Source organism: Petromyzon marinus, chromosome 52 (genome assembly GCF_048934315.1).
Source record: "Petromyzon marinus isolate PM22_M1 ecotype Great Lakes invasive population chromosome 52, UKy_Petmar_22M1.pri1.0, whole genome shotgun sequence".
Lineage (NCBI taxonomy): Eukaryota > Metazoa > Chordata > Hyperoartia > Petromyzontiformes > Petromyzontidae > Petromyzon > Petromyzon marinus.
In genome coordinates, this window is record NC_133718.1 from 4,921,808 (window position 1) to 4,944,461 (window position 22,654).

The following is a 22,654-nucleotide window of genomic DNA, read 5'->3' on the forward strand; positions in this document are numbered from 1 at the left end:
ACATAGCCAGATTTCTGTCGAAGGTAAATCATCGAAACACAAATTAATCACCGGCACGTAAGTAGAACAACTTTGTTTCATCAAGCCTATGTATTTGTTAACATTGTACATTTTGTAACGAATGAGAACCGAAGGGGTGCAAAGGCTGCAGCAACGGATAAGAACCACTGGCTTAGAGGGCTTGTGAGTTTCACAAATTTGCGTGGTCCACCAACCCTCGCTGCCTCCACAGCGCTGGATTAGAGGCGCGCACAGCCACCGAGTGCCCAGCTTTGCCACCTTTCCCACTGCGGATCAAACCCGGACACGTTCCTCAGTCAGCCGGGGTCTTTTATCAAAACGGTGCAGTGTTCTGTTTATAAAGTTGAACACAGCAATACCGGTGTCAAATCTCGGCACAAATCCATTCCTGCCATCCGAACACAGATTCTGATTCCCAGGTGGCAACCCTCGCCGGTATGAATGCCACGTACAACATGAACAGGCGGTGTGACGCATAAAGCGAGGGTTATTGATCGGGATTAATCGGAATGCGTGGTAAATAGGAAAAGGTGTAGCCCTGCAAAATGCTTGCTCACTCCACTGCTGTACGTGTGTTTCGTTACTTTTATGTCCGTGTGTGCACGTGCTTTATGTGAGTGCGCGCATGTGTTGGGAGAGTGTGTGTATGTTGAACCTCTTTCGCACCGTACATAGCCAACAGTGCTAATCGGAGGTACGGTGTGAAGTGTGTATTGCAACTGCTAGCGCTGCGTTATGGACCCATCGACCCGAGTTTGATTCCCACCCACGGCCACCAACACCAGTGACGATTATCTGAATGGGTCGGTCCTACGCCTCCCCTAGGTCGACTCAGCCTCAAACGAGTACCCTGGTGCGGTGTGTAAACATCGCCACTGGGGAGACAAAGGCAGCCGGGCGTGGTGCTGACCACCCGCCCGCCCTTATTGTGCCGTGCCGGCCTTTATAGGTGCTACTCGCTAACAGCACTCGACCCAAGAGTCTGGTAAGGCTTAGATGGTGGATCATTGTCTTGTATGCGTCATAGTTATTGGTATATGCACGCGTACGTTTGCCATGGCAGAAGTACTGGTGGGGTGCGGCTCTCATCGGCGTGGGCATCGTCGTCGCCATGATCCTCTTCATCGTCGTGTGCAGCGCCCACGTGCCCAGCAGCAACCCCAACTTCACCCCTCCGCGCTTCTTCTCAGGTGACGCCGCTCACGTGGGCCCCCACCGGCGCCGCTGTCGCTCTCTCTCTTGACTCGTGGCGTTCACGCAGGGTCCCCTAGGCTCTCAACGTGGTGAGCTGGTAGCCCCTCCCTCTTTTGCCCTCCCTCAGCTCCACCTACTTTTACATTGCCACGCCCACTCACTCGCTAGGCCCCTCGACCCCACCAACTTTTACATAGCCACGCCCACTCACTCACTCGCCCCCCCCCACCACTACACAGGCCCCGCCTACGTCTTTGTCAACCACGCCCACTACTCAATGTGCCCCGCCCTTTCATCACTGGTCGAGGGGAGGTCAGAAAATGAAAATAAAACGTGAAAATGAATTCTGATTTTCTGCGACGCAAGCAAAACCGGGACGTTTACTAGCTCTACTGGCATTAACAACATAATTGCGTACACAGTCCTCACACTGGACAGTAACACGATAATGCCAAATATAATACCCACACTGACACGAATGCGGGAATGCAGAACACGGTACTAACACTGACACTCACACACCGTGATTTCGAACAAAGCCCTGATACTGATTCTCACCGTAACCTTTTGTACGACCTTATTTGTAACCAAGAATTCCAACGCCACCTCGCGTTATCAACGCATTGCACGCGGACACTCTTGTTGCAAACGACATGTAAACACTCTGCGAACTAACTCTGCAACCCTAACGCGTGTACAACGCTTACTCTGACTCTAGGCACGAACCAGACCTTAGCACTAACACCATAATCCCAAGCACAGCTCTAATCATAATAATATGTCAACCTTGACACGAACCCAAGTTCACCGTTGTGTGAGAATCATTCATTCCTGACCTTGAACCATTGGGAGGCATAAAAAAGCCAATTTTTCGCCGATGCTAGCCACTTAATTTTCCAAATTTGTACTCTCTTGAAAATATCTATTTTCTTTTGGCGCCCTTTCATTATTTTTAAACCATTTAAATTATGGAGCGGCTTTGTTGTTGTCATCATTGTCATCTTCGGTTGGGAGGTGGGGGGGGGGAGATGGTGGATGTGGTTGAAGGCAGTGATTTGTTTGCAAACAAGTGTTCACCCGTTGAGTCTGCTTCGCGTCAATAGGTGCTCGTTGTTGAATGTAGGCCACCGCGGGTGATTGCTCGCACAGAGTGGGGGGGGGGGGGAGAGGAAGTTTATCGAGAGGCATGCTGCAGTAAATAACAAACAAAAATACCAGTGAGAATTCAATGGCAACCATTCCACGTTCTGCCAAAATAAATCAGACGTCTCTTATTCTTGATTCTTTCGGTAAAATCATAATAATAGATTTTTATTATTTTATTGTTTCCCTTCTACGTGACTTTACCGAAAGAACCAAGAATATGAATCCCTGCAGTCACGACAGCTTTAAATCAAAAATTCAGACGTCTCTTGTTGTATTTGTTAGGATGTGTTTATTGAATGGGGGGGGGGGGGGGGCGTTGAGGGGGCTAGTAGCGCAGTCGGCTATCTGCTGTGCCGCCGCTATGACAACACGCTGACCACACCACTTCCCACCGTGTCGCCACAGCGACCCCGAATAGGCGCTCGCTAACAGCACTCGCAACAAACTTCACTCATCGATTCCCACCAGACACTGACCGTTTCGTCTCATCCACCACACCGTGTTCAACTGCCACACTGCAGGTCACATCAACATGCTCACCCACTCACTCGCACAGTCACCCACTCATTCACCCGCAAATATTCCCCCGTATAGCATTAACAGATTGTTGGGGCAAGTTCTGTTAGCGAGCGCCAATGAACGCCGGCACGGCACACGATCGGGTGGGCTGCCAACACCACGTGATGTTTACGCACCTCACCGGGTACTCATTTGAGGTTGAGTTGGCCTAGGGGAGGACCAGGACTGGCTCAGATAATTGTCACCGGTGTTGGTGGCCGTGAGCGAGAATTGAACTCGGGTCGCCGGGTTTGTAGTGCAGCGCGCTAACCACTACGCCACCGCTCTCCTCACTCACACTCACTCACTCATGCGCCACACTGCAGGTCACAAACTCTTCTCTTTCTGCTTCTTTCCTCACACTGCTCAACTTTGGAATTCCCATACTCTTTGGTTCTATTCGGTAAAGTCACGTAAAAAACAACAAAAAATTAAAATAAAATCACGATGTTTCGGCCACAACACAAGTGGCCTTCATCAGGTGAAGGGACCAGACTGTCTAGAGGACAGCGCTGGAGTGAACACAGCCAAGCTCAGACCGCGACCTTTAAGCTGTGTGAGAGGAAGCAGAGCGCCTTGACAAAGGAATTAGCATGAAAATTAGCATTTAATTGGCGGACTTAGCAGGGGGGGAGCATCGTCTCTTATTCCAAAAGCCCTTCACAATAACCTCGTGCAATTGAAGAAACGTTTTAACCATTACCTTTTACGATTTTGATCGTGCCGTACGTTAACGTTTTGGGTTCTTTGAGACCTGTTCTCCACCACTGTGTTAAAAACAAACCCAAACCAGTCGGTGCAGGTTCAACGTGAACCTATGCCGTGTACGTATGTATATTGAACTTTCCTTCGCACTTTACTCTGTACGTAGCCAACTTTGCTAATCGAAGGTGCGGGGGAAGGACAACAAACTAAACGCAAAAAGCAGTTCTAAAGAAATGAGTTTGTCAATCTAGATGATGATTTAAAAGTGCATAGCTCCAGTGGCTTCCTAATATCGGAAGGAAGAGCGTTCCAGGCGGCCGCAGAAGCGCATCTGACCGCCTTTGTTCGATGGTTAGCCAAAAGCCGCTGCTGCGATGACCGGAGTGTCGCGTGATGACGGTTCAAGCTCCTTGACGAGATCAGCGAGGTACTGTGGTTCATTTGTGGCAGGCACTTTGCGTGCAACGAGTGCACACCGTGTGATGTTTTCGTTCGGCAACCGCAAGCCAATGCGGCTCGACGACACGGTCAGATCTTGCCGTACGGACGTGGTTTGGACGCCGTTTGTTGTCACTGTGACCTTGCAGCCTCGCGAGCTTCCCGGCCGAACCGCGCGAGGGACGTGCGGGCGAGGCAGCCCAGGCAGTCCATCGAGATGCAGTAGCGACCGCAGCCGTCGTCCGAAGACCCCGAAGGAGTCACGGTTCACGCCAGGGGCAAGGGTCGTCGTTGTGCACCACGAGGCAGTGGCTAGCCGACTGTGGAGATGGGGGTGCAGGGTGCTGGGGTGGTATACGAGCTGTGGGGAGACGGGGGGTCAGGCTGGGGTGGTGGTACCGCGTGTTTCTCGCGGAGAGCATCCTTGCTAAACATCTGGCAGTTCGCCAGCATTGGCTTGAAGCGAGCCTGACACAATCAAAACCGGTTACGGAGTTTGCGTGTGTTAAACCAATTTTGCTGAAATTAGGCACTCCTAGGAGGCCGTGCGGCTGGTGTGATGCGTATTTATTTTGTGGAGGGATGGTTGCGGGCATTATTTGCTCCCCTCCCCCTTTAACCCCACCAGCCCCACCGGATTCCCCTAAACCCCCCCCCCCCCCGCCTCTTTTAGGCACCGGCCCAACCCCGCTGTGGCACCACCTATGGCTCACATACCCTGGGTGACCATTGGAATTTATATAGCTTGGTTCTCACACTGGCTATTGACAATAGCGCGAGGCATTGAAATTCTCAAAGTGTGCGCAAGTCGCTCAGTGGGTTTGCCTCACGGTCAGCAACTTTGCGGCCCACCGCAAGGTACGGTTTTGTTTGGGACTGATTTTAGTTGGCAAAACGTGGAGCGACGCTCCATCGTAAATTATGGGAGCCAACGGTCAAACACGTCGCCGATGTGGAGCTGGGTTTGCGGGCGCCACGGTGGAGAGATGTTAACTAGCTCGCCTGGTGTACAGGAGGTCGTGAGTTTTATACCAACCCTGACAGCTGCTGTACATTTAGAATTTGCATGTTCTCTCTCCCCGCGGTCGCGTGGATTTTTCTCCGGGTCCTCTGGGTTATTCCTCCACATTTGGAAAGATGCGTTTAGAGTAACTGGCTGCTAAAAAAAAATCCACGTCATGAGTCAGCTCGCTGAGCTCTCATTTGTGGCGAGGTTGCTTCTGTGGTGAAATAAAAAAGAGTTTATAGTTTAAATAGTTTCGTTTATCCTAATCAGATGACACGGATGACAAGCTGATATAATGTCAAGATGAAACATTTTTTGTTAACTGGTATTGGGAATGCTTAAAAAATACTTGCAAATTACTTAATTTGGATTACAAATATAGCAACATCGCAATCAAAAAAACGCTCGCTTTGTACATCGCTGAAGTTAGTCGTGGCTGCCACTGGGGGTGGGGTGGAAGGAAAAGGATGCCTTATTTACCGACAGATGAGACATCTGACCTTGAGGAGTTGGGACTTTCTATGCTCAAGAGATAATCGCGTGCAATCTGGCAGCGTGTGTGTATGTGCATGCACGGGGGGAGCGGCAGTGTAGTGGTTAGCACCGCTGCATTACGAACCCAGCGACACCGAGTTCGATTCTCGCTCACGGCCAACACCGGTGACGATTATCTGAACCGCTCCTGGGCCCCCCTAGGTCAACTCAGCCTCAAATTAGTACCTGGTGCGGTATGCAAACATCACCACTGGAGAGACAAAGGTGGCCGGGCACGGTGCTGGCCACCCAGCCCCTCGTGTGCCGTGCTGTGCCGGCCTTCATAGGTGCTTGCTAACAGCACTTGCCCCGACAGTTTGGTAAAGGCTATCCGAGGGGAGCTTTGACTTTGTCTTTGCTGCCCCATGTATGCATGTCACCACTTTTTTTTTTAAAGAAGTTGGGACTCCGCCTGGAAAGTAAATAAAACCAATCTCTACAGCCGTGCTTCATTTTTCCATCCGGTAAAAAAAAAAACACATTCTCAAACGACGACACTCGGCACACGAAAAAAAATGTTTATCGCTTCCTCTGCGGAGGAGGATCTGCTCCACACCGTGGGGGTCGCAGATGTTGCTGCACGGGTCACTTTGCAGCGGGCTGATATTAATGGGTTGGTGAGAGGGGTGAGGGCAGTGGGGGGGGGCGGGGGAACGGGTGGGGTAATGGGAAAATCGGAAAATAACATGGGAGAAGCAGTGAACTCTGGCTGTGCGGATTCACTCCATGGATGTAAGCGTGTTGTTTCGTCACACATACCCAAACACGCATCGACGTTTGGGATGAAATGCATTTCTTCAGGAGGCCAGAGCAGCGCTTGAGAGCCTGGGTTCGAATCCGGGGTTCAAGCCACTGCCTGTGATTAAATCGGGGTTCTCAAGCGCAATGCGTTGATGGTCTCAGCCCGGTCACCAAATGGGTTTGGCCCAAAAACTCCCGTCGCATTCAATGTGCTTCTCCACTCTGAATTTGGCAGAATTTCCAGTTCTGAGAATTAACAAAAATATCGGTTTGGCCGTCATGCGGTGGACATGGCTCTCATGTGGCAGAGCGGGTGGGCAAGTGCTGCCCCCTACTCTGAGACGCAAACTTGAATTGATCTGCGATGCGTCTGTTTATGCGAGCCAACAACGTCTAACACGAAGCGTTTCTCCGCTCTGAAAGGAAATTCGAACGGATACTTTCTTTTGACAAAGTAACGTTTTCAAAAATATGATTCGGAACAGAAGCAAAAGTCTGATATATAAACCAATGCGTAGAATGGTAATGTTGTTATCGCTAATTAAATACTTTCAAGGACAAACTCAATGTTCGGAAAGCATGACAGAATCAATGCATTTGTATGATTTTCTTGGTTTTTTTATTCGTTTCTCTTAGTGAGAGCTGTTACATGGAGCCTCCTTCCTTGGACAAATCCCTTCTGGAGACATTTCCTGCGGCTACGCCAACCCAGTGCGACGCGCTCGCCTGAATCTGGATCAAGTAAAAAAATAACCACTCTCGGAAGAAACTGTTGGATGAAATTGATTGGCTCGTTTATTTATTTGATGCCCTACTTTAGAGTAGAACTGCTGCTGCTATATTAACGCAAGCACGGAATATATGGCCTGTTCAAGGAAGGGATCTGCTTCAGAAGCTTGTTTGTTATCTGGTAGATGAACCGGCGATAGTGTTGTGTTGTGTGTGGCATAAACGTGGGAGTCTTGAGAGAGGAAGACGTGAGAAGTGTAGAAAGTCTGGAGATGTGTGTTTTGGTGTCAAATGGGAAAAAAATATATAATGAGTTCGACGGAGAGTAAGAGAAATGGGGAAGTACTCCAGCAGGTTCAGGAGGAGATGAGTCACTTTAGGAAAATACAGAAAAAAGCCACAGCTGAACATTGGGCACAGGCTTAGAGGTGGGAGCTTGGTGAAGGAAGATTTTAGGGATGCTTGCAAAGAGACCACAAAGAGGCAGGAACAGAAAGATGCTGCTTTGCCAACTTGAAGGCAGCGAGGCTGTTCAGTGAAATGAAGAGGGAGAAAGCTCAGAGTCGGATAGCACGGAGGAAGTTTGAGACAAGGATCTGCCATTGGGGCAGAGGACTAAAGAGAGGGCATAAAAATAAGATAATTGTAAATACATCTATAGTTACCGAATCGCATGGGTCGTGAAGAGATGATGGAGCTGGCTGCTTTGATCGAAGTTTGCTCAAGTGCCTTGTTCATTAAATTTGTGTACAGTGGTTTGTGTTTTTTTTATTGTAAATACTGTAGGCATATTCTGTTTCAAGTGCCTGTGTGGATAAGGCTTGACTGGGGGGGGGGGGGGGGGTTGTGTGCACGCGTAGTTCATGATTTCTGATATTAAAGACACGAGTTTTTGTGCGTCTCAAACTGTCATTTACATCGAGCGTCCTCAAATGTTTGTGGTTACCAACTCTAGTAATTGGGTAAGTGAGTTTTGAACAATAATAATAATAAGGGGTTAGTTTCATGCATATAGCGTCGTCGTTTATTCAAAATTGCATCTCGTGAAATCGCTCCGGGAACCGCAGACGATCTGGAAGGCAGCAGCCAAACGGTGAGGGGCCAGCGCTACCAACAATTCGGAATCGTGTATTTATCCTCGAGGAATCTAATGAGCTATGAAGCTCTGTTTTCACATGTCCAGTCGGGGCGGGTCAGGAAGTTACAGCAACAAACAATACAAAAAATCATTGTATTTCCCAAGCTCAGCAGTCCTCTACATATTAAGATGTTTGCAGCCAATTATTGAGTGTATATACACGTGGGAGGAAACCGGAGCTCCTGTGAGAAAACCTATGCGTGCGAGGGGGCAACGCTCTATCCCATACACATACGACAGATGTCATTCTGCACTTTGCTGTACCACCTTCTGGCAAGTGTTTGGGGCAGTGTTCTTCATTGCAAGGCCCATGGGCCACTGGCGGTCCCTGGTGGCCTTTAGTGCGGCCCCTGATAATAAACAAATGTAAACACCCCCCCACCCCTCCCACATAATCGTGCTGTCAAACATCAATCAGTGCGAGGCGGCCTTCACACTGATTGATGTCTTATCGGCGAAAGTGCCCCCCCCACCCCCCCTCTGAAAATGAGTGAAGAACGCTGTTATGAGCTGATGCATCTCGACATCCACGGGCTGGGGAGTTTGGCAATGTCTGACCCACCAACGCTCGCTGCCTCCCAAGTGCTGCATCACAGGTCACGTGCGTAGCCAACCGCCGCCCAGCAGCCCTTTCATGAGGTTAGCGTCCCATTCTTACACACAAACGTAAGCCGAGAAGAGTCACACCAGGCTGGTTACAATTAGGGTGCAACCAACAAAAAAGCAATCGGACGAGAGGGTTAACAGGTGGGAGCCTCTGCAGTTATGTCGTAAATACGACTGGACGTCTGTGGAAAAGAGCTTGATAGCTCATCCGATTCCTCCGATATAAATACATATTCTGATTCTGAGTTAACGCCACTGCTGGCTGAAGGGTCTCCATTAGGGAGCTCTAGGTGGAATTTGGCCTACTCTTCTCCGCTGATCAGACGTCTTGTAAGAGGTGGGAGTACCCACACTTTACCCCAGGGGACGTCCATAAATGACGTCACGCACCTAGGGGGGGGGGGGGTCAGACATTTGTGACGCCGTGTGACGAAGGGGGGGGGGGGTGGTCCAAAATCGTCCAAAATTGCGTGACGTCATTTATGGACGGCCCCCCACCGCATGCGATGTACTGTGGTTACACTGCTGGGTGGACAAACCGCGGCGCGCTCCATACAGCGTGGTCCTTATTGTGATCCCCACTCCGATAGCATCCACTCCGTGCTGAGCATAAACACAACCACTGCGCTTCCACGCGCTTCCTCTTGCAGATCTCACGCTGGGAGTGGAACTCCCGGGCACATTTGGGGGCGTGGGCGATGAGAACCCGATATCCCGAGTTCGATTCTGGGCCACGGCGAATATCAGTGGCTAGTGGCATCTGAACGAGATCTGTCCCCCCCCCCACCCCAACTCTCCTCCCCATCCCCTCAATTCACCAACCCGAGATGTTAACTACCTCGCCTGGTATACAGGAGGTCGTTGCTTCGATCCCGACACTGACAGTCTGTTGTATGTTTGGAATGTGCACGTCTTAAAAGCGTGGTCGTATTGTCTGGGGCCGCACTAAAGGCCACCAGGGGCAACCGAATGGCCTGCGGGCCTTGCAATGAAGAACTCTGGTTTAGAGTATTTGCCTGCGAAACATTTCCACTATAAGCCACCTCGTTGAGCTATCAATTTTGGCCAGGTCGCTTAAAAAAAACTATATAGATCAGCGGGCCGTATATGGTGAAATAAAAATGGTTTAAATAGTTTAATGTGGTGAATTATGTCCAAATAATAAATAACCCTCCCCCCCCATCCCCAGGACCCGCACAAGCGTGTGGGAGACCCTCATCTAGCAGTGGATTTACAAAGGGGGGAGGTGACGGGGGTGCAAGGACATTCATTGTTTAGCCAGACACAGCGACAAACTTCTACGGTGCCTAGCACACGTGACATTACAATTATCTTCACGTGTCATTAGTCATGTGCTGTGGTTGTTCAGCCTGGACGCAATTGATGCCCATTCATCATCAGTGGAGGTCTCGGAATGAACCACTTCTGGCAGAAGGGGGGATTTAGTCTAATGCTTAATTACAATTGAAGTTAAAAAAGCGAACCGAACGCAATCAAGAACTTAGCCGAATACTTCCATGGCTTTATGAAGTATACTTAATTGAAAGGTGCCTTAATTATTGTAACTTAAACAAGCGGCAGGGAACGAATGCAGACGACGGCTAGATGTATCACTGTATGCGTAATACGCACCGCCCACATCCCCCCACCCACCCCCACCGCGCTGAGTTCGAGATGGACTCTTCCATACGTGGTTTAAAAAAAAAAACTCGTGGGGCAAGGTTTGTTGGGAGTTTGGTTTGGAAAGAGGAGTCCGGTGTGGAGTGGTTAAAAAACTTCGACCGACTTGGAGAGCGTTTATTGTGCAGCAAGAGGAAGGAGTTGGAGAAGTTTGAGAGAATCGCAAAGTTTTTTCGCTGCCAGGATTGGGCCAAGAAGACTGACCCAAATAGCAACAACTTGTCTCTCTCTCTCTCTCTTCAAAAGTTCCCGTGCAAACGATTTGGAATCGTCCTATTCTCTCCCCACACCCCAACCACACCGTTTGAATTGAGCAACAATGAATTCGGCAGAGAATCGACCCGTGACCAACATCGCAGTGATGGGGACAAGTCAAGTTGGTAAATCTGGTAAGAGTTGTCGGACGTTTCGCGGACACTGCTGCGTTAATCCACTGCTGGATGAGCGCCTCCCCGCGCGCCCGTTCGTGTGGGTTGCGTGGGCCATACTTCACCACGCCTGCCAATGCGGTTTTGCTTTGGTGAAGGCGGGGTGTTATAACACGGGCGGACGCGGTTAAGTCGCTCAGGAGCATCGTACGGCGCAGCAGTTATAATCCTGCCTAGATTTAGATAGCGCCCTACTTCAACAACAACAACTTCGTAACCCCGCAGCAGCTTTAAACACCTGTGGGTACGTACGGAGGTCCACCTCGCATCGTCGTCTTGCAAAGCCCCCGTACCTCTGTGACTTTTCTTTCGTGTTGTGCGCGCTGCATTTCAGCGCGCACAACGCGTGAATATATAGCGATTGTTCGTTTGTGTTGCTGGTGACTTTGTGTATCTCGTATCGGAATCGCCTCCAGTGCTGTTGCCGCTGGCGGCAATACAAAGTTGTTCAACAGTCAAAAAGTTTCTGGCTTCCGCTACCGATGGTCTCGAGAGAGCGAGATCGGTCGTATTCCGGGCGAATGTGTTCGTCGGCAAAGGAATTAATAATCCATGAGTGCGACAGGCAATAGAATTGCAACCCATTGTCGACCCACGAGTGAAGATCTTTCCTTCTCAAAGACGTTATTAGACCGTGTCCCCGTTGATGTCTACTCAAGGACTTTGCGCGAGACAAACTCCCTCCCTGTTGCACAAAGTTGTTCAGCTTGCCTTTGGAACTTCATTGGTTCTCTTCCTTTGCTCGGCTTCTTTGCGTCGCTGCTCTCTACCACACGCGTGTCGGTGATGTGCGCGTCTTCTTCGAACGCTGGAGAGCCGGAACAGCTCTCTGTACCAGCGTGGACGGCACCCTCCTCGTGTTCACCTTCTGAAGCGCTCGCTCGTCAACGTGGCGTGCGCGATGACCACCACCACAACCACCACGTGACTTTTCTTTCATGTTGTGCGCGGTGCTTTTAGCGTGGATTTGTAGCGTTTATTTTCATTTGTTTGCTGGTGACTTTGTGTGTTTCATATAGAAATCGCCTCCAGTGCTTTTGCTGCTGGCGGCAATAAAAGTTGTTTTAAAAGTCGGACTTTTTCAAATTTTCTTGCTGTGGTTTTCGCACCTGATGATGATTGCTTGTGTCGCAGTCGAAACGTCGTGAGAATTTTATTGTGTTATATTTTTATTAATTTATTGTTTCCCTTCTACGTGACTTTACCGAAATAACCAAGAATATGAATCCCTGCAGTCACGAAAGCTTTAAATCAAAATCTAACCTGTTGTTCATATTTGACACCCGTAATGAGCTCTGCGGAGGTGGGGCGGAAGGGGTTGGTGGATCATACAGTGATCATCACAACCTTTGTTGTCGGACAAAGAGCTGGCCCCTGGAGGGGGAGGTACAGCAAGTAGGACTGACTGAATCTGTGCCCATTTGGAATGCAAAGAATGAATACTCTCTGTTAGGGAATTGACAATACAATCCAAGTATCTGGCTGTTGTTGCTTTAAAAAAAAGGTCTGTGGACGAAATGTCGCAGTTTCTCTATCGCTGAAGTAATGCGTCGCATTCCAGTGTAATTGTATCAGGCAGGTTTGAAAATAAATAAAAGATTCAGTTGCAATAAAGTGTATTGGCTATTAGGAGTCAATTAGCCAAGCGGGATCCGTGCTAATAATGGGGGCTTGGACGTTGGCCAGCGGCTTGCTTGGACAAAGTTAATTGTGTGGCGCATTGCGGCTTAGTGTAATGCGGTTAAAGTGATGCCCTAACTCGGATTATAAGACGCACTTGATTAGGTCCCCTTCGGTAAATCGATGTCGGTGTGTAAACATCAGTAGTGGGGAGACAAAGGTGGACGGTCGTGGTGTTTGGCCCACACGACCACCACCAACAACAACATCGTGTGTCGTCCTGGCCTTAAAAGGTGCCCGCTAAGAGCACCTTGCCCCAGCAGTGTTGAAGTCTGCACAGGGAGGGGGGGGGGTACGGTGGTGTGGTGGTCACCTGGGTCTCACCTGTGACCTCCTGCTGCTCGACACTTCACGTGGCCTCAACGTGCACCTAGCCTGGCACAGGCGCCGTGGTCACTTAGTGGCGAATGGCGGTTCTTGTTGTTGGTGGCGGTGTAGCGGTTAGCGCTACGCTGTGCTACGAACCTGGCGACCCGAGTTTGATTCCCGCTCACGGCCAACAACGCCAGTGATGATTATCTGAAGCGGTTCTAGGCCCCCGCCTAGGTCGACTCGACAGCGAATGAGTACCTGGTGCGATGTGTGAATATCGCCACGAGGGAGACAAAGGCGGCCGGGCGTGGTGTTGGCCACCTTCATAGGTTCTCGCTAACAGCACTTGCCCCCGACAGTCTGTTACAGGCTATACTGGGGGCATCTTTGTCTTTCGTGCGTCTTATAATCCGGTCGTTGTGCGTGTTTCTTGTTTTCAGCGCTCACCGTTCGCTTCCTGACGAGGAGATTCATCGGCGAATATTGCAACATCGGTAAGATCCATAATACAGGTTTTTTTTGGGGGGTTGGATCGCGTAAATATATAAATGTGTCGTTAAACCCGCCACCACCCAACACAGCCGACTAGTAAGATTTGTCACGTAAACAGAACGTGCCAATTCGTGACTAGTACAGCACAAACGGTGTGTTGGAGAGCAAAGCCACAACATTTAGAATCTGAGTACGACGTTTCGCAAGTATTACAACTAGCTTCATCAGGCGGAGAGCCACATTTGTAAAATGTCGGTGGCTGTTGCCGTTAAACCTAGATTAATTACGACGTTCGTAATAGTAGCACGGTGGCTCGAGCAGATTGTACGTTTAAAACAAAAGTTTGTCAGACACGCATGCTCTTTACACGGACAATAATAATATGAACTCTGTTGGGGGGGGGGGGGTGTCAGAAATGTGACGCCACATCAAAATGCGCAACTTTAAATAAACATAGACAACACGTTCTACTAAATTAATTATACTTTTTAATAAATGTTTTCTCCTACAACATCAGAGTGCAGCGGCACATTAAATACGCACTACAATGACAATAGTTTAAAGCGATTTGAAGAATGTTTCTTTTGGGGGGGGGCAGAGTTTTGTGACGTCATATTTGTGGGGGGGTTCTGACTTTTTGTGACGCCGTGTGATGAAGGGGGGGGGGGGGGGTAAAAAAATCGTCCAAAATCGCGTGACGTCATTTCTGATTGCTGTTTTAGTCGCAGAAAAAAAAGTACATTGTTGCAAACAAGTTTATCTGACTAAATAATTCGTGGTTGTCATTGTGTATGACATAAAGGTAAACATCTCAAAAGGTTTCATCTCACTCGCCACTAATGTTAACCCTCGCCTGAAATATAAAACTCGGGTGGGCCCCGGTTCATAGCGCAGTGCGCTAATCAGTATTTTTCCAATAGGTCGCAGTCGGCACTTTGCCTAGGGACTATGGGAAAAAAATGTGACCACGTGTTTTTGTTTGTTTGTATGATAACACATGTCACCAATATATCTTCTTGAATAAATATATGCATATAGCAAGGATAGACACAGGCAGAGTCATGTCAATGTCAGTCGTTTTTTTTCTCATAAGTTGAGAGAGAAATTAACACCGGAGATTAACTTTTAGAGCTTTTTTTTCATTGCAACATTATCAATAACATCTTCAAATAGTGTGTTTCGCAAAATCTCATTCTCAATAGAGTGGAAGGGAAAAAGACAAGCCTCGTTGTCTTGTGCGTTATTGGAGACAGTTTTTTTTTAATCAGCTTTCACAAATAACAGTGGCGGTAGTCACATAGGCAGCAGTTCCAACTTTCGAAAGTTATCGCTCAAGGCCTATGGAACAGAAGTGCCTAGGGCCTACAAGAATCTTAACTCGGCCCTGTGTGCCATCGCTCCACCCCATAAATGCACTTGGGATGCGTTAGAAGCAATGAGCGCACCGAAGTGGCATACTGGAATTTCTGCACCTTGCAGTTGGACAAGTCTTCTGCGTGTCGTTGTAGAGGGGCGGCTGCGATAGCTGGTCAACAGAACCTGACGTGGTTACTTCCTGTGTGGATTAGAGAGAGGGGGGGGGCTTTGCCAAATACTGATAAAAAAAACAAGACAAATCGGTGTGGCCACCGATGGATCAACATAACGACCTGTGCTGGAGGAGTGCTCACGGGAATGCTTGCCTCGTTTTTGTTGGCCGCAGAGGCGGTCTACACACACTGCGTGGCAGCAACGCAGGGCGACGCGGTGCTGCTCAACATATGGGACTGCCCCTGCAGAGAGGTGAGTGAGGCTGGCTGGGGACCCCGTTGTGCCCTGGTTTCTCGCCTTTTGAGTGTGACGACGCCGGGCGCGCGGAGCGGGAAACGTTGGACGTGAAGAGCAACGCGCGGTACAAACCCAAAAGGGGGCTTGGCAGCACGACTGGGGAAATAAAAAACAAACTCCACCGTCATACTGCACTGCCTTTTTGTGTTTAGCTTGTTGTCCTCCCCCCACCCTCCACACCTTTTGATTAGCACGGTTGGCTACGTACGGTGCGAAAGAAGTTCAACGTACGTACATACGTGCTGTTGATGAATTGCGCTAAAAACAGTCTCGGCTGGACGTAGCCAAACATTCTCTCGGCTGATCATGTTGGCCGTAGGGGAATTTAACTGCAATAGTTTACATGTACTAGACAGTGCCTTCTCACAGACGACTGTTTTTTTTTTTTACCCCGTGTAACATTACCTAATTCTAGATTTGAAGTTTTCGTGACTGCAAGGGTACGCAACGCTACCTCCCAGCCCACACCCCGCCCCCACACTCACCATGCCCCCTCCCCCCATCCCCCCGCGACTACATAATTACTCGTCACAGCCACTTCTGAGACACACTTAGGCGTTTGTGCTTTCGCTACGTTGTCCCCACCTGAAGAAGGACGCTTGTGTTGCGCCCGAAACGTCGTGATTTAATTTATTTAAATTTTTTACCTACGTGACATTACCTAAGCCCTCGACCTCTTGACCCCACTTATCACTTCATCCTGCCCTTTGGCTCATTCGACCTAGCAATAGCGTTCAGAGGTGTTAGCACAAGTTAGCACAATATATATTTGGTGATGGTATTTGTATTAGTCAACGATAGCTCAGTCATAGGTTCAGTTCCTACAGCAAACCTGTACTGCAAACATTACATGCTTTAAAGTAACGGTTAGAACAGACGTGGGAAAAGTACGGCCCCCGGGCCTTATACGGCCCGATTGGCTTTTTAATCCGGCCCGCCGAACTTGTCCAAATATTATTATTATGAAATTTTACCTTTCTCCTGTAATGCCCCCATTTCCCCCATTAGATGGCGCACTTTGACCGGGAGTTACAACATGTTTTTGTATCGTTCATGTTCGTGCAATTTGTTAAATTGCCTTGCGAATAAATGCTTTGCTACCTGTTAAAGGCCAAATCCTTTCATGTAATGAGTTTTACATGTCATTTATATTAGTTCACACAAACACTCCATCCATCTGTTCCTGGCCCGGCCCCTCCGTCAAATTTTAGAACCCATTGTGGCCCGCGAGTCAAAAAATTTGCCCACCCCTGGGTTAAAATGTACCTCTTAATTATCCATCGCACTCAATTATTTTTTTATTAAAATGAAATTACTTTGCAGGCTGCGGCGTATGAATTCAGCACAAGGTTCATGACAGTTGGCAGTACTAATAAAAATCTAAATTTGTACTAAAACCAATTTCGGTGCAAGTGTATAATTCTTCTCCCGTAACTCCTGTCAAATGATTATGAAGGACAGGATGCAGTGTGTTAGAGTGCCCTAAGTCATAGCCCAAGTCCTGCAACTGAAAATGAACAAAATAACTTAAAAATGAGCTGCCAATAAAATAAGATTGGACAAAAAAAATATTTTTTTGCTGGGCTTAAATGTTAATTCTAAATATATTTGAACCGCGTAACATTCTCTCCGAGGACCTTATAATGGCAGTGTTCATCTGCTTTTGTTGTCATTTCGCTCCCAAATGTGTCCGCGGGTTGAGCCGGGTCGAGTGCTGGATTAAGTTTGATGGGGGCCCTGGTACGTGTTTTGTTTTTTTGGGGGGCGGAGGGGGGGCTCTTTGTGTGTTCACCTCTTTCCCTGTGCCATTTTACCACCATCCGTGCCCCGATGCCGAAAATTCCACCGTTATAATTACCTTGCGTTATTCCGCTTGCAGTATTTAGAAGTTGGAATGAACAAACTCTTTAATGTTTGCACATGACTGGTTGTAACACACACAGTGGTGCTTATGGTCTTAAGTACCAAATTGCACGGTTGGTTTTACCATAGTGCTACAGTGTTGCATTTGAACCATTACAAAGCAGACTATATGTGCTTGGGGGTGGGGAGGGGGGGCGTCCCTTATAAGTCCAAGGCACCGGGCTGCCGCTGATCCAGCTCTGACCCCGTAACCGCCGGACATCGTTCCAAACAACCCGAAGACACATCAAAAGAGCAGTACGGCAGCACAACCGCGAAAAGCTGCGCGGTTGAATAGCCCTTGCCCTCATGGTCTGCATCGAGTGGAACCACGACCACGGCTGACTGAAGCCGTCGGCTCTTTGATGTGCAACATCTTGAGGGTTGGTCGTGCACGCGCGTGACTCTCTTCCGTCTGTCCCTCCAGTGCCGTGGTTTATTTTCCATTACCTCCGAATTGTAGTGACACGTTCGTATTACGCAGAAATGAAAGCAGAGTTCACCTTGATTATAGCCTAAACCCGACAATTCATGGCATGACACGGGTCCAGCATCACTCAAAACCCATACGGCTGGAGCGAGTGGCTCCTGATTTGACGTCCCGAACGAAGCGCTGTGATGTGTGCGGCGGGGGGGGGGGGGGGCGGTGTTTGGGATGTGGGGGGAAAGATTGCAAGGCTGGGCTTGATGTTTGCATCCAACAATCATCCGATGGGATTGAATATATACACACACACACAGAGACATACAAAAAAATGTTGTAAAAGAAAAGAATCATCCACGGGTGTCTCAATGTTAGAGGTGTTGTATCGATATGATTTGTAATTACTTTGCAGGTAAAGTTAATTTGATCTGTGTATAATTTGGGAAAGGTTTGGCTTGCATGCTGCGATGTTTTGTCGAGTTGTAACCCTGCGTTGTTCGGCACGATGTATGACATTTTTACTCCACGTGCTGGCAACTTCTTCAAAGACCTGAAAACACCAATTCAGTTTGTGAATAAGCTGTCGGCTCATGGAGTGAACTGTGTGAAACCCAGCACAGAAGGGTTATAGTTTCATACGTGGGCTTTCACAACTAATACTACGATTGATAATTAAGTTTCTTTAGGGTTCGATCATTGCAATTCACGGTAACGTTTTTTTTGGGTTGGATGCGTAAATGTAAATGTGTCGTAAACCGACCTCCACCGGACACAGCCAATCAAGTAAGGTTTGTCACGTGAACAAAACGTGCCCCCCCCCCCCCTCCCTCATTATCAACCCGCATTGACCAGGGTGATGAAGTATGGTCACGCAACCCCCATCGCTCGCACGGTGTGTGGTGGCAGCCCTCATTCAGTAGCGAATCGACAAAGTGACCGCCAATAATTGTGATGGGCTCTTGCAACAATCGCACACCACACGGTTTTGAAGCCCTGATTCGCTGTCGATCATCGACGGCAAGCGGCATGCGATTGCCTCGGCACGTCATCGCATCATTTGCTTCTCCACCCTTGGCAATGCAACCTCCCGTGACGGTGCGCGGTGAAAGATCGCACACTGCCTCCACGACCCCCTTGACTCCCACGCTCCTCCACATCTCGGTTGCGCCGCGATGCCCGCAGGACGAACGCCGGCCGTGGGCAAGCGGGCACGAGTCGCGCATCACCTGGGCCGACGCCTTCCTCCTCGTGTACAGCGTCTGCGACCGTGACAGCTTCAACGCCGCGCTGCAGATGGCCCAGGCGCTGCGGGACGCCAGGCGGCCGGCGGGGCATGCGGCGCGAGCTCCCGCCGTCGTGGTGGTGGTGGGGAACAAGCGGGACCTCCAGCACGCCAGGGCGGTCGGCACACAAGAGGCCCGGGCCTTGACGGCGGCGCTGGGCTGCGGATTTTTTGAAACGTCGGCTGCGGAATCGCGTGACGACGCGGAGACGGTGTTTCAGGCCCTGCTGGGCGCCGTGTCCGGCAAGCGACGGGGGGGCGGCCCGAAGGCCTGCCGGCCGCCCATGGGCAAGCGGGTGCTAGGCCTCAGAAGCCTCCTTAAGACCCTGTCTATGTTGTTCTTGCGCAAGTGAGTTCGGCGGGGCCCGCTCGGTTTTTTTTTGCATTTTAATTTAACTGTTTATTTTATTGTGTCAGAGATTTTTTTATAGCGACTTTGCGCGGTTTACTTTGGAGGGTTTGTGGTTTTTTTTTTCCTTTCTTCATTCTGTGAATTGAAGAGGAGCTTTTTGGTGGAGTTGCCCTGATTTTATCGGGGCTTGCTCACCGCGTGCCACGGGGACTCGTGTTTTTGGTGAACTATTCTACCCGCACTGGGGGAAGGAAGGTTCGTGTGCTTTACATTGGGTGGGTCGTTTGTGGCTTTGTACATTTCTGTCTCGCTCAGGAGGAACTTGTTGAACGGCACGAAAATAGCACGACCTGTGTTCACGTGGACTCCTGTGTCGAACCTTTCTCGCTTCTGCGGAATAAAAAAAATCAAGCAACGAAAGAGACGCCGCTGCCGCACAATTCCGCCCGCTGAGTGTCGAATGCGAATGCAAGACCGAGCCAAAGATCGAGCGCGCTCCCCTCCTTTGCAAACGTCGTCCATTCATCTCGACGCTTTGTCGCCCCCTGAATTTGAGGCCGCCGCTGCTTCCCCATCGACGGCTGCCCCGCGGGTCGCTGAGCAGCGACCCGCGGGGCAGCGCCCGTCACGGAGGCGGCGTCGTCGTCCGTCTTCGTGTTGGCAGACGAGCGCAAGGGCCAATTCAATTCTCGCCCCGGGATAACGCCCGATCTTGTCAGATCTCGGCATCCTGAGTGGTTGGTAGAGCTCTGGATAGCTCCGTGAATTGGCGATTACCACCAACGCATGTTGAACCGCTTGTTGTCATCATTTGCGGGGGTGGCTATGTTGTCTGATGCAGAAGCGGGGGGGTGGGGGGGGTGGGGGGTAGTGCAGTTACAATTCACTGTTTAAGGTGGGGGGTAGTGCAGTTACAATTCACTGTTTAACTGCACCTCGACGTTTCCACGCCTCGTATGCTGCCCGGCTTTCACCAACACGCACTTTTACCGGCGTGTTGAAGGGATTCGGAGTGGGTGGTGGGGTAGCCACGCAGAATTCACGTGAATTTACTGGAAGCTTTAGCTTATTCGGATACATCGATGTTATTGTTACGTTGACGTTCATTATTCTGGAGCGTGCACCAAGGGCACTGCCACACTTTGGAAGCTGGGGGGGGGGGGGGGCATACGAGGAAAGTCTTCCCGCTGGTTCTTGGTTAGATCACAGATCGCGTCCCCACCTTCCCCCACCCCACTTTGTCACGGTTCAAGGTTTTCCTGCGCTGTAATCATATTGAGTCCACACGTCACTGCTTGCCACAGACCAGGTGCGCAGCCAACCGTTTGTGCGCGACTGAGCAGTTTTAAAAGGCCCCTTTTTCCCCCTCGATCGGGTGACAAACGCCGATCGTGCTCATCACCATAAACATCGTTTATGTAGCCTTGTCGGAGGCGGAATATATATATAAAAATGACAATAAACAATACCCGGATTGTTACCGATAAGCACAAGCCACATTTCTACAAACGGCCGTGGGTGTTCCGGACAGCCTCGGCGGCCGCGCTACCCCGCGGCACTGCGCGGGTCAGCGACTCCTGACCCCCCTCCCCCCGCCACCCGTAGTGTCGGGCTTCAGCTTTGCGGGGCTGTTCCCGTCCAGCGGCGTGGGCTTCTTCAAATCCAAGACCGGTGGGAGAGGTTAATTATTTGGCGACCGCTCCAAAGTGGCTTTGCGTTCCCCGGCGCAAGGTGCACCCTCGTTGGTGGGGGAGGTTGGGGGGTGGTTAGCCCGTCCTTAAAAAAAAAGATTCAAAATCCGTGGCGCGTCGGCCGACCCCCCCCTCCCCCCCCCCCGTGCGCCGCGCGTAGGCGGCTGACAGCGTCGTCGCGAAATTTCAGTTTAAAGGAAGGTCGCGAGCAAAGGCGGGGGCACACGCTCGTTCTTGAAACGGCACAAATTGAGCGGGGTGCTTATGGCACGCAAAAAAAAAACCTTGACAACTCTATCCACAAAGTAGACTTTGGTTGAGAGCAGGCAGATTAATTGGACGGGGGGGGGGAGAATAAAGTGAACTTTGGAATTCGTTGTACCGTGCCTTCAGGGGATATTGCAATTAAAAAAACTGAAAAGTCGCTTGTGAAGTGTTCCAATGAAATTGGCTTGGATTATATATATGTCTAGATTTTTTTTTTAATGTTACGTCGTCAAATGATTAGTGTTCACATCATGGACCCCGTCGTCAGCTTTCTCAGGTTCTCGGGCTGGTGGCACGACCCCCCCCCCCGCCCAGCCGGACGGTGGTGCAGCCCCCCAAACCCCTCATTGCTCTCCGCTTGTATCCGTGGGCGAAATCGCGGATTTCATGACTGTTATGGGGGGGGGGGGGGGGTGGGGGGAAACAACAACAACAGTCGCAATATGTTTACGCGCGCAAGCGCCCGCGCGCCCTTAAAGCGCTCAGCCGCTCATCGCGGGTTCACTGACTTTGGTGACCCACCCCCCACGTGACCCGCAAAGGCGTCGGCAGGGAAACCGATTTACTTTGAGAAGCAATACAAAGAGCTTAGGCAGTTGTTTTGTCTCCCTCCCCCCACCCTCCCAACCCACACCCTCTGTTCTACTTAGGTTAACAACACACACCTATCACCGCGGATAATTTAAGAGGTGGCTGTAATTGTGCTCGTAATGAGGACTTTAGGGTGTGTAAGCGGTAACCTAATGGGTCAAAAAAAAATAGTGGATGGCACTCGTGGCTGCGACGAGGGTTCCTTGCAAATGACTCTCGAATTTGACAAATTGATCGTCTCCCTACACACAACGTGTGGCCATTGCGGAGCCGTGCCGTGACGGATACCGATTAAGATGTTCCAGCCGTTGACGTGCGGCTGCTGTGTTGTATATTTGTCGTTCCGGTGTTTTGCGGCATTGACGGATTGACTGCGAGCGCTTGTGCAAAATTATTCCGGAATTAGATGTTGCTGATCAATCATTGGTCAGGGGATGGTTTGAACGGACGTCGATGTGAAAAGAAAAGCAAAATTATGCGTGATAACGCGAATTAAAATTTTTTCGAATTACTCATCCTGTGTTTTTTGTGATTGTCCAATTTTTTTAATTGTAATTGGTGGAATAAATGAGGTCTTGCCTATTCCACTTCATCACATTCATGCCTGCGTACGAATTAGGGCTGAACAATTTTGGGAAAATATCTAATCGCGATTTTTCTGACAGATATTGCGATTTGATTTGCGATTACATTTTTTGAAGTCAAGCTTCAGTTCAATATTCACTGTGTAATAGATTTAAAACATGTGATGGAGCGTTACCACATGATGCCATCACAATATGAACTGCTCTATATATTCTAATGCAAGGATGAGAACTTGAAATATATGAATTACCTTCCAACATGTATTTATTAAAAATGTTTTATTGAAATAGAACTCAAACAGAACAATTAAGTTAAAAAAGTTATA

General features: G+C 49.6%; 2 protein-coding genes across 4 annotated transcripts in view; both read left to right on the top strand.

Annotated features, from left to right (window-relative positions):
- The window catches only part of LOC116953601 (disintegrin and metalloproteinase domain-containing protein 10-like), a 44,123-nt gene extending 36,595 nt beyond the window's left edge, over nt 1-7,528 (top strand). For 2 of the 3 annotated variants that reach the window (XM_076075158.1, XM_032973944.2), the window contains exons 15-16: nt 1,085-1,211; nt 4,212-5,285. In XM_076075158.1, coding sequence (XP_075931273.1) covers nt 1,085-1,211; nt 4,212-4,288 — 204 coding nt within the window. In that variant the 3' untranslated portion in view covers nt 4,289-5,285. Of the gene's footprint in view, nt 1-1,084; nt 1,212-4,211; nt 5,286-6,979 lie in introns of those variants that run through there. The other variant, XR_012947310.1, reaches the window with a different exon arrangement.
- Nucleotides 7,529-7,909: 381 nt separating this feature from the next.
- On the top strand, nt 7,910-22,259 carry LOC116953617 (ras-related and estrogen-regulated growth inhibitor-like). The gene is made up of 4 exons (XM_032973975.2): nt 7,910-10,885; nt 13,357-13,410; nt 15,111-15,190; nt 18,744-22,259. The coding sequence occupies exons 1-4, from the start codon at nt 10,816-10,818 to the stop codon at nt 19,194-19,196; spliced, it is 657 nt and encodes a 218-aa protein (XP_032829866.2). The 5' UTR covers nt 7,910-10,815; the 3' UTR covers nt 19,197-22,259.
- The last annotated feature ends 395 nt before the right edge of the window (nt 22,260-22,654 follow it).

Coding starts and splice junctions, on each gene's coding strand:
- LOC116953617 (XM_032973975.2), top strand. CDS start 10,816: ATGAATTCGGCAGAGAATCGACCCGTGACCAACATCGCAGTGATGGGG. Junction 10,886..13,356: donor AAGTCAAGTTGGTAAATCTG/GTAAGAGTTGTC, acceptor TCTTGTTTTCAG/CGCTCACCGTTCGCTTCCTG. Junction 13,411..15,110: donor CGGCGAATATTGCAACATCG/GTAAGATCCATA, acceptor TGTTGGCCGCAG/AGGCGGTCTACACACACTGC.